This window comes from Salvelinus namaycush, chromosome 28, assembly GCF_016432855.1.
Source record: "Salvelinus namaycush isolate Seneca chromosome 28, SaNama_1.0, whole genome shotgun sequence".
NCBI classification, from domain to species: Eukaryota; Metazoa; Chordata; class Actinopteri; order Salmoniformes; family Salmonidae; genus Salvelinus; species Salvelinus namaycush.
This window is the reverse complement of record NC_052334.1, coordinates 552,555-566,139: the sequence shown is the minus strand read 5'-3', so window position 1 is coordinate 566,139 and position 13,585 is coordinate 552,555. Positions and strand designations below refer to the sequence as shown.

General features: G+C 46.2%; 1 protein-coding gene across 1 annotated transcript in view; it reads right to left on the bottom strand.

Annotated features, from left to right (window-relative positions):
• LOC120022966 (protein numb homolog) overlaps nt 1-13,585 on the bottom strand; it is a 33,838-nt gene that overhangs the window by 12,432 nt on the left and 7,821 nt on the right. The window contains exons 4-7 of the mRNA XM_038966925.1: nt 9,558-9,698; nt 5,751-5,952; nt 5,035-5,349; nt 727-885 (exon numbers count right to left, since the gene is read on the bottom strand). Coding sequence (XP_038822853.1) covers nt 727-885; nt 5,035-5,349; nt 5,751-5,952; nt 9,558-9,698 — 817 coding nt within the window. The remainder of the gene's footprint in view (nt 1-726; nt 886-5,034; nt 5,350-5,750; nt 5,953-9,557; nt 9,699-13,585) is intronic.

Here is a 13,585-nt window from a genome sequence, read left to right as displayed (position 1 = left end):
TGGAATGATTTCTGCATAATGGTTCCTTTAATATAAATTAAATGCTGACATTTATGGATGGATATGAATACACACACACACACACACACACAGACACAGTGTCACACACGCACACAGACACAGTGTCACACACGCACACAGACACAGTGTCACACACGCACACAGACACAGTGTCACACACGCACACACACAGTGTCACACACACACACACACAGTGTCACACACAGACAGTGTCACACACACACACAGTGTCAAACACACACACACACACACACACAGTGTCACACACAGTGTCACACACACACACACACAGACAGTGTCACACACACACAGACAGTGTCACACACACACACAGTGTCACACACACACACACACAGTGTCACACACACACACACACACTGTCACACACACACACACACACTGTCACACACACACACACACACTGTCACACACACACACACACACACACACACCTGTCACACACACACACACACACACACACACACACACACCACACACACACACACACACACACAGTATCACACACACACACAGTGTCACACACACACACAGACACAGTGTCACACACACACACACACAGTGTCACACACACACACACACAGTGTCACACACACACACACACACACACAGTGTCACACACAGTCACACACACGCAGTAGTAGTGTAATTTTGCGTAGCAACAGTTGAATCTGTCAGTGTAGTTACCTGTCTGAGCCCCTGGGGGCGCTACAGGTGACTGTGGGGAGGAAGCTGGTCGGGGCATGGGGGCCTGGGAGAAGGGGTCTTCAGGAGGCCCACTGAAGGCTGAGGCTATCTGGGTACACAACGAGCTGATGCTGTCCCCCTCTCCCTCCATCTCCGGGACTGGACATGGAACACAAGAAAAGAACATTTAAAACGTTTTACCTTACCGTATTTTACCTTACCGTATTTTACCTTACCGTATTTTCAACATACTAAGGTTGTTGTCATTTCATCCTGACTGTATTTAAATGTTTAGCTGGTTAATTAGTAACGTCAAACATAACAATAATAATGTGATAGGTGTTTTTATTTCACACATTGTTTGAATTAGAAATGGTGTTTAGTTGCATACCCCAAATCCCTGAGACACCTGCAGAGAGTTGGGGGTCACGGCCAGTGTCAGGCCTCGATAACGACTTCACTGGAGCAATTAAAGTTCCTTGCCCACCCCACCGCCCCGTCGGCTCCGGGATTCAAACCAGCAACCTTTTTGGTTAATGGCCCAATGCTGTAACGTCTCGATCACACCGCCGACGTTGCGTTTTAGGTACACCAGACAAACATTAATTTCCAATGGAACGCTGCATTTGCCTTGCAGCATTGCGTTGAAGAGGTAGTTGCAGTGGGTTCAGTGTGGTTGTATGTGTTTGACAGAAATAGTAGCAGAAGGTGAATGTTGAAGCGTTGGGACCAGTAAACCAGTAACCAGTACTATATCCAGTAAAGGGATTACATCGTCAACAAGATGGCGCCGAAGAACATGGCTGACGTTTTACATTCTCCCAACCAATTGTGCTATTTTGTTATTTTTATTTTTTGCATTTCGTGTAACTTATTTTTTTTAAACTTATTGTGTACATAATGTTGCTGCTACCGTCTCTTATGACTGAAAAGAGATTCTGGACATCAGAAAAGCGATTACTCACCGCGGACTGGAAGAAACATTTTCCTTTAACGAGTCCGACTGGAACAGGCCCAGATCCACGCCTTTTACGCAAAGAAAAGACGCAGGAAAAAGGGGCCGCAGAAAAGGGGATCCTTCTGAGAATCCGTAGGCGAGCGAGTAAACTCCCATTGCCATCCGTTCTTCTTGCTAACGTGCAATCATTGGAAAATAAAAATGGATGACCTACGATTAAGATGATCCTACCAACGAGACATCAAAAACTGTAACATCTTATGTTTCACCGAGACGTGGCTGAACGAAGAAACGGACCATATAGAGCTGGCGGGATTTTCCATGAACCGGCAGAACAGAGACGCTACCTCCGGTAAGACGAGGGGTTGAGGGTGTGTGTGTCTATAACAGCTGGTGTGCGATGTCTAATATTAAATAAGTCTCGAGGTATTGCTCACCTGAGGTAGACTACCTTATGATAAGCTGTCGACCACACTATCTACCAAGAGAGTTCTCATCTGTATTATTCGTAGCCGTCTATTTACCACCACAGAACGAAGCACTAAGACCGCTCTCAACCAGCTCTATTCCGCCATAAGCAAAGAAGAAAATGCTCACCCAGAGCAAAATGCTCCCCGGCTCCTAGTGGCCGGGGACTTTAATGCAGGCAAACTTAAATCAGTTTTACCACATTTTTACCAGCATGTCACATGCGCAACCAGAGGGGGAAAAAACCCTAGACCACCTTTACTCCACAGAGACGCGGACAAAGCACCCCCTCCCTCCATTTGGCAAATCTGACCATAATTCTATCCTCTTGATTCCTGCTTACAAGCTAAAATTAAAGCAGGAAATACCAGTGACTCGCTCACTACAGAAGTGGTCAAATTACTCTAAATACTACACTACAGGACTGTTTTGCTAGCACAGACTGGAATATGTTCCGGGATTCATCCAATGGCATTGAAGAGTACACCACCTCAGTCATCGGCTTCAACAGTAAGTGCATCGACGACAACGTCCCCACAGTGACTGTACGTACATATCACAACCAGAAGCCATGGATTACAGGCAACATCAGCATCGAGCTAAAGGCTAGAGCTGTCGCTTTCAAGGAGCGGGAGACTAATCCAGACTAATCCAGACGCTTATAAGAAATCCCGCTATGCCCTCAGACGAACCAGGATTAAGATTGAATCCTACTACACCGGCTCTGACGCTCGTTGGATATGGCAGGGCCTTAAAACTATTATGGATACGAAAGGGAAACCCAGACGTGAGCTTCCCAGTGACGCGAGGCTACCAGACAAGCTAAATGCCTTTTATGCTCGCTTCGAGGCAAGCAACACTGAAGCATTCACGAGAGCACCAGCTGTTCTGGATGACTGTGTGATAAGTAGCCGATATGAACAAAACCTTTAAAAAGGTCAACATTCACAAGGCCGCAGGGCCAGACAGATTACCAGGATGTGTACTCAAAGCATGCGCGGACCAACTGTCAAGTGTCTTCAATTACATTTTCAACCTCTCCCTGACCGAGTCTGTAATACCTACATGTTTCAAGCAGACCACCATAGTCCTAGTGCCCAAGGAAGCGAAGGTAACCTGCCTAAATGATTACCGCCTCGTGGCACTCACGTCGGTAGCCATGAAGTGCTTTGGAAGGCTGGTCATGGCTCACATCAACAGCATCCTCCTGGACACCCTAGACCAACTCCAACATTGGGGCCCCTCAGGGATGTGTACTTAGTCCCCTGCTGTACTCCCTGTTCAACCATGACTGCGTGGCCAAACACGACTCCAATACCATCATTAAGTTTGCGGACGACAATAGTGCTAGGCCTGATCACCGAAAACGATGAGACGGCCTATAGGGAGGAGGTCAGAGACCTGGCAGTGTGGTGCCAGTACAACAACCTTTCCTTTAATGTGAGCAAGACATAGGAGCTGATCGTCGACTACAGGAAAAGGAGGAGCGAGCACGCCCCCCATTAACATCGACGGGGCTGTAGTGGAGCGGGTCGAGAGTTGGTGTCCACATCACCAACGAACTATCATGGTCCAAACATACCAAGACAGTCGTGAAAAGGGCACGACAAAACCTTTTCCCCCTCAGGAGACTGAAAAGATCTGGCATGGGTCCCCAGATCCTCAAAAAGTTCTACAGCTGCACCATCGAGAGCATCCTGACCGGTTGCATCACCGCCTGGAATGGCAACCGCTCGGCATCTGACCATAAGGCACTACAGAGGATAGTGCGAATGGCCAGTACATCACTGGGGCCAAGCTTCCAGCCATCCAGGACCTATATAATAGGCGGTGTCAGAGGAAAGCCCATAAAATTGTCAGAGACTCCAGTCACCCAAGTTATAGACTGTTTTCGGCAAGCGGTACCGGAGCGCCAAGTCTAGGACCAAAAGGCTCGTCAACAGCTTCTACCCCCAAGCCATAAGACTGCTGAACAATTAATAAAATTGCCACCGGACAATTTACATTGACAACCCACCCACCCCTCCCTTTTGTACACTGCTGCTACTCGCTGTTTATTATCTATGCAGTCACTTCACCCCCACCTACATGTACAAATTACCTCAACTTGCCTGTACCCCCGCACACTGACTTGGTACCGGTACCCCTGTATATAGCCTCGTTATTCTTATTGTGTTACTTTTTATTATTACTTTTTTTTTTTTTTTTTTTTTAATCCCCTTTTCTCCCCAATTTTCGTGGTATCCAATCGCTAGTAATTACTATCTTGTCTCATCGCTACAACTCCCGTACGGGCTCGGGAGAGACGAAGGTCGAAAGCCATGCGTCCTCCGAAGCACAACCCAACCAAGCCGCACTGCTTCTTTAACACAGCGCGCCTCCAACCCGGAAGCCAGCCACACCAATGTGTCGGAGGAAACACCGTGCACCTGGCCCCCTTGGTTAGCGCGCACTGCGCCCGGCCCGCCACAGGAGTCGCTGGAGCGCGATGAGACAAGGATATCCCTACCGGCCAAACCCTCCCTAACCCGGACGACGCTAGCCCAATTGTGCGTCGCCCCACGGACCTCCCGGTCGCGGCCGGCTGCGACAGAGCCTGGGCGCGAACCCAGAGACTCTGGTGGCGCAGTTAGCACTGCGATGCAGTGCCCTAGACCACTGCGCCACCCGGCTGCACTGTTGGTTAAGGGCTTGTAAGTAAGCATTTCATGGTAAGGTCTACACCTGTTGTATTCGGCGCATGTGACTAATAAAGTTTGACTTGATTTGACTACAGAATTTCTTACGTAACATTAATGCAATGATGCCGTCTGTCTGATAGGAGGCGGTAACCTGGAGGCTACCTGCTACAGGGAACAATGCTAATGTAAAGGGGGCAGTACCCGTGTTCTTCATGGGGAAGTCAGACTTCCTCTGCATGGTAGAGGGCAGATCGTTCATCCTGAGGGACAGCTGCCGTTTGAAGGGAGAAGAGTTGTTGTTGAGGGCAGGGAACCCTCTGAAGGAACCCTGTCTGGCCAGGGCCTCCACTGGAGCGTGTCTACGGGGGATAACCTGGGGGCCCTGGGTGCTCTCCATGCCCAGGGGGGGGGAGGAGGAGGGGGACGGGGGCCCTGGTAGAGGGGCCACAGCCAGGTTCACCACACCCACGCTGGGGCCCGAGGAGAGAGGCATTGCGGACTTGACATCACTCTCCGCTGTGGGAAGAGGAAGAATGTAAAGGGGACAATATTACATCCATCATGTAGACCAGGGGTCGGCAACAGGCCCCAAAAAGTTCATTTTAGTTTTTGGTCAAAAAAGACAGTAAAAATCCCCATGTATTCAGCTAAAAATGAGGGAAATGTAGAAAATAGGTTTAAGTAGTCCCACAAATAAAAAAGAGACATGTGATCACGTCTGAATGTACTCGAGGTATAAAAATTGTTAGTTTCAAATAAAAATCTCTTTATAGGCTTAGTTATTGTTATTTGCAGTGTACAAATTAATAGAATGATGCTCCAGCTCCCTGACCATCTGCTCGGACAGTTAAATCTGGCTGCCTACCTCTGATGTAGACGCTGGGCTACGATAAGTACACACACACACACACACACACCTTTCTTGTCCTGTAACTGCCTCATGGCCTCTTCTCGCTCCGCGGCTTCCGTCGCCGTGGTAACTCGGAACGAGCCCTCCCTGGTGAAGGTGGTTCTGTTGGCGTCGAAGGTTGCCGTGACACCACACTCCTTCTCTCTCTTCTGTTTCCTCTCCAGACAGGCAGCGAAGGCACAGCCCACTGAGTGGCTCAGACGCTCTCCCTTAATAACACGTTAATAACATGTTAATAACACAGCCCACTGAGTGGCTCAGACGCTCTCCCTTAATAACACGTTAATAACATGTTAATAACACAGCCCACTGCGTGGCTCAGACGCTCTCCCTTAATAACACGTTAATAACATGTTAATAACACAGCCCACTGCGTGGCTCAGACGCTCTCCCTTAATAACACGTTAATAACATGTTAATAACACAGCCCACTGAGTGGCTCAGACGCTCTCCCTTAATAACACGTTAATAACACAGCCCACTGCGTGGCTCAGACGCTCTCCCTTAATAACACGTTAATAACATGTTAATAACACAGCCCACTGCGTGGCTCAGACGCTCTCCCTTAATAACACGTTAATAACATGTTAATAACACAGCCCACTGAGTGGCTCAGACGCTCTCCCTTAATAACACGTTAATAACATGTTAATAACACAGCCCACTGAGTGGCTCAGACGCTCTCCCTTAATAACATGTTAATAACACAGCCCACTGCGTGGCTCAGACGCTCTCCCTTAATAACACGTTAATAACATGTTAATAACACAGCCCACTGAGTGGCTCAGACGCTCTCCCTTAATAACACGTTAATAACATGTTAATAACACAGCCCACTGAGTGGCTCAGACGCTCTCCCTTAATAACATGTTAATAACACAGCCCACTGCGTGGCTCAGACGCTCTCCCTTAATAACATGTTAATAACACAGCCCACTGCGTGGCTCAGACGCTCTCCCTTAATAACACGTTAATAACATGTTAATAACACAGCCCACTGCGTGGCTCAGACGCTCTCCCTTAATAACACGTTAATAACATGTTAATAACACAGCCCACTGAGTGGCTCAGACGCTCTCCCTTAATAACATGTTAATAACACAGCCCACTGAGTGGCTCAGACGCTCTCCCTTAATAACATGTTAATAACACAGCCCACTGAGTGGCTCAGACGCTCTCCCTTAATAACACGTTAATAACATGTTAATAACACAGCCCACTGAGTGGCTCAGACGCTCTCCCTTAATAACATGTTAATAACACAGCCCACTGCGTGGCTCAGACGCTCTCCCTTAATAACACGTTAATAACATGTTAATAACACAGCCCACTGAGTGGCTCAGACGCTCTCCCTTAATAACATGTTAATAACACAGCCCACTGAGTGGCTCAGACGCTCTCCCTTAATAACATGTTAATAACACAGCCCACTGAGTGGCTCAGACGCTCTCCCTTAATAACATGTTAATAACACAGCCCACTGAGTGGCTCAGACGCTCTCCCTTAATAACATGTTAATAACACAGCCCACTGAGTGGCTCAGACGCTCTCCCTTAATAACACGTTAATAACATGTTAATAACACAGCCCACTGAGTGGCTCAGACGCTCTCCCTTAATAACATGTTAATAACACAGCCCACTGCGTGGCTCAGACGCTCTCCCTTAATAACACGTTAATAACATGTTAATAACACAGCCCACTGAGTGGCTCAGACGCTCTCCCTTAATAACATGTTAATAACACAGCCCACTGCGTGGCTCAGACGCTCTCCCTTAATAACACGTTAATAACATGTTAATAACACAGCCCACTGCGTGGCTCAGACGCTCTCCCTTAATAACATGTTAATAACACAGCCCACTGAGTGGCTCAGACGCTCTCCCTTAATAACATGTTAATAACACAGCCCACTGCGTGGCTCAGACGCTCTCCCTTAATAACATGTTAATAACACAGCCCACTGAGTGGCTCAGACGCTCTCCCTTAATAACATGTTAATAACACAGCCCACTGAGTGGCTCAGACGCTCTCCCTTAATAACACGTTAATAACATGTTAATAACACAGCCCACTGAGTGGCTCAGACGCTCTCCCTTAATAACATGTTAATAACACAGCCCACTGCGTGGCTCAGACGCTCTCCCTTAATAACACGTTAATAACATGTTAATAACACAGCCCACTGAGTGGCTCAGACGCTCTCCCTTAATACCACGTTAATAACACAGCCCACTGCGTGGCTCAGACGCTCTCCCTTAATAACACGTTAATAACATGTTAATAACACAGCCCACTGAGTGGCTCAGACGCTCTCCCTTAATAACACGTTAATAACATGTTAATAACACAGCCCACTGCGTGGCTCAGACGCTCTCCCTTAATAACACGTTAATAACATGTTAATAACACAGCCCACTGCGTGGCTCAGACGCTCTCCCTTAATAACATGTTAATAACACAGCCCACTGAGTGGCTCAGACGCTCTCCCTTAATAACATGTTAATAACACAGCCCACTGAGTGGCTCAGACGCTCTCCCTTAATAACACGTTAATAACATGTTAATAACACAGCCCACTGAGTGGCTCAGGTTAGGGTCTGGTTTAGGGGTTAGGGTCTGGTTCAGGGGTTAGGGTCTGGTTCAGGGGTTAGGGTCTGGTTCAGGGGTTAGGGTCTGGTTCAGGGGTTAGGGTCTGGTTCAGGGGTTAGGGTCTGGTTTAGGGGTTAGGGTCTGGTTCAGGGGTTAGGGTCTGGTTCAGGGGTTAGGGTCTGGTTCAGGGGTTAGGGTCTGGTTTAGAGGTTAGGGTCTGGTTTAGAGGTTAGGGTCTGGTTTAGGGGTTAGGGTCTGGTTTAGGGGTTAGGGTCTGGTTTAGAGGTTAGGGTCTGGTTTAGAGGTTAGGGTCTGGTTTAGGGGTTAGGGTCTGGTTTAGGGGTTAGGGTCTGGTTTAGGGGTTAGGGTCTGGTTTAGAGGTTAGGGTCTGGTTTAGGGGTTAGGGTCTGGTTTAGGGGTTAGGGTCTGGTTTAGAGGTTAGGGTCTGGTTTAGAGGTTAGGGTCTGGTTCAGGGGTTAGGGTCTGGTTTAGAGGTTAGGGTCTGGTTTAGGGGTTAGGGTCTGGTTTAGGGGTTAGGGTCTGGTTTAGGGGTTAGGAGGTAGGTGTTAGGGGGTTAGGGTCTGGTTTAGGTGTTAGGGGGTTAGGGTCTGGTTTAGGGGTTAGGGTCTGGTTTAGGGGTTAGGGTCTGGTTCAGGGGTTAGGGTCTGGTTCAGGGGTTAGGGTCTGGTTCAGGGGTTAGGGTCTGGTTTAGGGGTTAGGGTCTGGTTCAGGGGTTAGGGTCTGGTTCAGGGGTTAGGGTCTGGTTTAGAGGTTAGGGTCTGGTTTAGAGGTCTGGTTTAGAGGTTAGGGTCTGGTTTGGGGTTAGTGTAACAGGTTAGGGTCTGGTTTAGGTGTTAGGGGGTTAGGGTCTGGTTTAGATGTTAGGGGTTAGTGTAACAGGTTAGGGTCTGGTTTTGGGGTTAGTGTAACAGGTTAGGGTCTGGTTTTGGGGTTAGTGTAACAGGTTAGGGTCTGGTTTTGGGGTTAGTGTAACAGGTTAGGGTCTGCTTTTGGGGTTAGTGTAACAGGTTAGGGTCTGGTTTAGGTGTTAGGGGGTAGGTGTTAGGGGGTTAGGGTCTGGTTTAGAGGTTAGGGGGTTAGGGTCTGGTTTAGGTGTTAGGGGGTTAGGGTCTGGTTTAGAGGTTAGGGTCTTGTTTAGGGGTTAGGGTCTGGTTTAGGTGTTAGGGGGTCAGGTTTAGGGGTTAGGAGGTTAGGGTCTTACCGAGTCCTTGATAGCCATGAAGCAGTGGCAGATCCAGCGTCTAGTAGTTCCATCTCTACAGATGTAGGAGAACGCTCTCTCAAAGTTCCTGTCCGGAGCGCAGAACGATACTTTCTCTATTGTCTGGTCTAGGATCAGGTCCTACAGAGGAGAGACATCATTACACTGACTATTTCAGCATTACCTCAGGGGTGTATTCATTAGTTAGAAACCGGTTACTCAAAACGAAAAATGTTTTGCTACGAAAACTAGACATTTTATTGGACAAATTCAGATAGATCCTTCCCTGTTCCGTTCTGTCTGGTTCCTAGTGAATAAACGCCAGGACTTACAGAGGGGAGACATTATCCTGATTAACACAATACCCTGAATGTCATTACAACATGATCAAACACATCCTATCCAGATGTACTTTCAATGTAAAGGAACGTAGATAGGACATGTGAGTGATGTTACAAGTACCAGAAGGACGTAAGGATACTCGTACCAGAAGGACGTAAGGATACTCGTACCAGAAGGACGTATGGATACTCGTACCAGAAGGACGTAAGGATACTCGTACCAGAAGGACGTAAGGATACTCGTACCAGAAGGACGTAAGGATACTCGTACCAGAAGGACGTAAGGATACTCGTACCAGAAGGACGTAAGGATACTCGTACCAGAAGGACGTAAGGATACTCGTACCAGAAGGACGTAAGGATACTCGTACCAGAAGGACGTAAGGATACTCGTACCAGAAGGACGTAAGGATACTCGTACCAGAAGGACGTAAGGATACTCGTACCAGAAGGACGTAAGGATACTCGTACCAGAAGGACGTAAGGATACTCGTACCAGAAGGACGTAAGGATACTCGTACCAGAAGGACGTAAGGATACTCGTACCAGAAGGACGTAAGGATACTCGTACCAGAAGGACGTAAGGATACTCGTACCAGAAGGACGTAAGGATACTCGTACCAGAAGGACGTAAGGATACTCGTACCAGAAGGACGTAAGGATACTCGTACCAGAAGGACGTATGGAGACTCGTACCAGAAGGACGTAAGGATACTCGTACCAGAAGGATGTAAGGATACTCGTACCAGAAGGATGTATGGAGTGTTAGTTACTTCATAATATGTTGTTGTATGTGTCGAACTGCTTTGCTTTATCTTGGCCAGGTAGCAGTTGTAAATGAGAACTTATTATCAACTTGCCTACCTGGTTAAACAAAGGTAAAAAAATAAAAATTAAATAATGCTTCTGGCTTGACACAATAAGTCTCCATGTGATATTGGCTTCATCCAGCAGGTGGCAGCAGTTGAATAGGGACATGCTGTGCTAATGGTCCATCAAGGAGTTTTCTATAGCAGGTGTACTGGAGTATATAACCAGATACAAAAAAAAGGAGGAACCTTTGGGTCGACAAAACGTTTACAAGTTCATACATTAAAAAAAAAAAAAAAAGTGAAACTTTTGCAAGTCAACGGGGGTGTAAGAGTTTCCTCTTTTGCGAAAGCCAAACTTCCACAAAGCATTTCCTCTGGCTGTTTTAACACGCTGTGGCGGTCATGAAATGTCGTTAGCTGGTGATTGTCAAGAAAACAACTGGCGGTCTCACGGCAACGGACCTTTAATATAAACACACGTAGAATCTGGACCTTTAATATAAACACACGTAGAATCTCCTGGCTTCCTACAAGCCACTGATGCAGACCTTTAACTAATATAAACACACGTAGAATCTGGACCTTTAATATAAACACACGTAGAATCTGGACCTTTAATATGAACACACGTAGAATCTGGACCTTTAATATAAACACACGTAGAATCTGGACCTTTAATATAAACACACGTAGAATCTGGACCTTCAATATAAACACACGTAGAATCTCCTGGCCTCAACACGAGCCTCTGATGCAGACCTTTAACTAATATAAACACACATAGAATCTGGACCTTTAATATAAACACACGTAGAATCTGGACACATTTAGCATCTCCTGGCCTCAACACGAGCCACTGATGCAGACCTTTAACTAATATAAACACATATAGAATCTGGACCTTTAATATAAACACACGTAGAATCTGGACCTTTAATATAAACACACTTAGAATCTACTGGCCTCAACACGAGCCACTGATGCAGACCTTTTGAAACATCTACATTATTAAAAAGTCTTAATTAATCCATGTAATATAGCCTTCACCTTCACAATAAATCCATTATTTATTTTAGACAGGTCTAAAGAAATATGATATGAAGAAAATGTAGACTATTATCAGAAGAACAGAATATCATACTCTGAGTTGTCCTTATGTTAGGTCCAGATCTGGCTATGCCAGATGGCTGTGGTCTACACTAGTTCATTTAGCAGACAAGATTTGCTCAGAATTCCATGGCATTATTTTATATTATGAAGAATATAATGGAACCAAACTGAATATAATAGAAAGGATATTTTCTCCAAGCGATTTGAGGAAGTGCGGACATGCGGCTATTCTGTGTTGAGCGGTTAATAAAGAAACAGGTCCTCCTATCTGCTTAATGTAGAGTTACTAATGTAACTTTAGTTGTTCTACAAACGTTGGGCTGATATGTTTGGAGTTTTAATACATTCTAAGGCTTCATGATGCAACTAATGATGATTTGAAAAAAGTCGCATGAAACGCATGAGTTCTGCTTTGTTTTTTTGCGCAGGCTGTACACACTTCATCAGTCTCTCACTCATAATTTGACAAGCACTTGATAATGCCGCGAATTTCCCGGCGGCATCCCCTTTGTGTGGCCGTAATGCACCCTAAAACATATCCATGCCTTTTCCAGGCCAGTGGTCACTGTACCCTTCTCCCTGAGTGCTGCTAGCTCCGAAGCACCTCTCATCTCCCTCACACGGCTCTCCATCACGTGATCGGGTCTTAATCACAGGCTACAAGTGAAGAAGGACACGTCGGGGACGCAACTGCGCGCGTCCTTATCCAATTCCGAGGTGCATATTGAAAATATTGGAAGAACTGTCAACATTCACTTTTCGTCAGCCAACAAGATGAGTAGGCCTAACGAACAGCAAAAGCACTAGCCTATGTCAATCTACTATCCCCCAAAGTACAAATGTTGACCTATTCTATTATGGGCGAGAAGTAAATATTCCAGACCTAGTCTGGGACAGTTGTGGGACCCTGACAACCACTAGAACCAATGACGCCACAGATCAGAACGTTTAGCTTAAAATGCTGATTAACTATTCGTCTATTTCTTCACATTATGAACGCAGAAACACGCACGAGGCGGTAGGCTATAAGCGCAAAATGTTCCAATAGCAGGAAAACACCATTCTCAAAAAGTGACCACAAATGCAATTATGCATTTAATGCTTTCATTATAAAAAGGTGCATTTTTAAATGGTGAAAATTATCTTCCCTAAACTTGAAACTCACGCACCGCATTCGGGAAAGTATTCAGACCCCTTGACTTTTTCCACATTTTGTTACATCACAGCTTTATTCTAAAATGAAATTTTAAAAAATCCTCAATCTACACACAATAACAAAGCGAAAACAGGTTTATAGATTTTGTTTTACAAATGTATTAAAAATAAAAAACTGAATTATTCAGACCCTTTGCTTTGAGACTCTAAATTGAGCTCAGGTGCATCCTGTTTCCATTGATCATCCTTGAGATGTTTCTACAACTTGATTGGAGTCCACCTGTGGTAAATTCAATTGATTGGACATGATTTGGAAAGGCACACACCTGTCTATATAAGGTCCCACAGTTGACAGTGCATGTCAGAGAAAAAACCAAGCCATGAGGTCAAAGGAATTGTCCGTAGAGCTCAGAGACAGGATTGTGTCGAGGCACAGATCTGGGGAAGGGCACCAAAACATTTCTGCAGCATTGAAGGTCCAAGAACACAGTGGCCTCCATCATTCTTAAATGGAAGAAGTTTGGAACCACCAAGACTCTTCCTAGAGCTGGCCGCCTGACCAAACTGAACAATCGGGGAGGGGAGCATTGTTCAGGGAAGTGACCAAGAA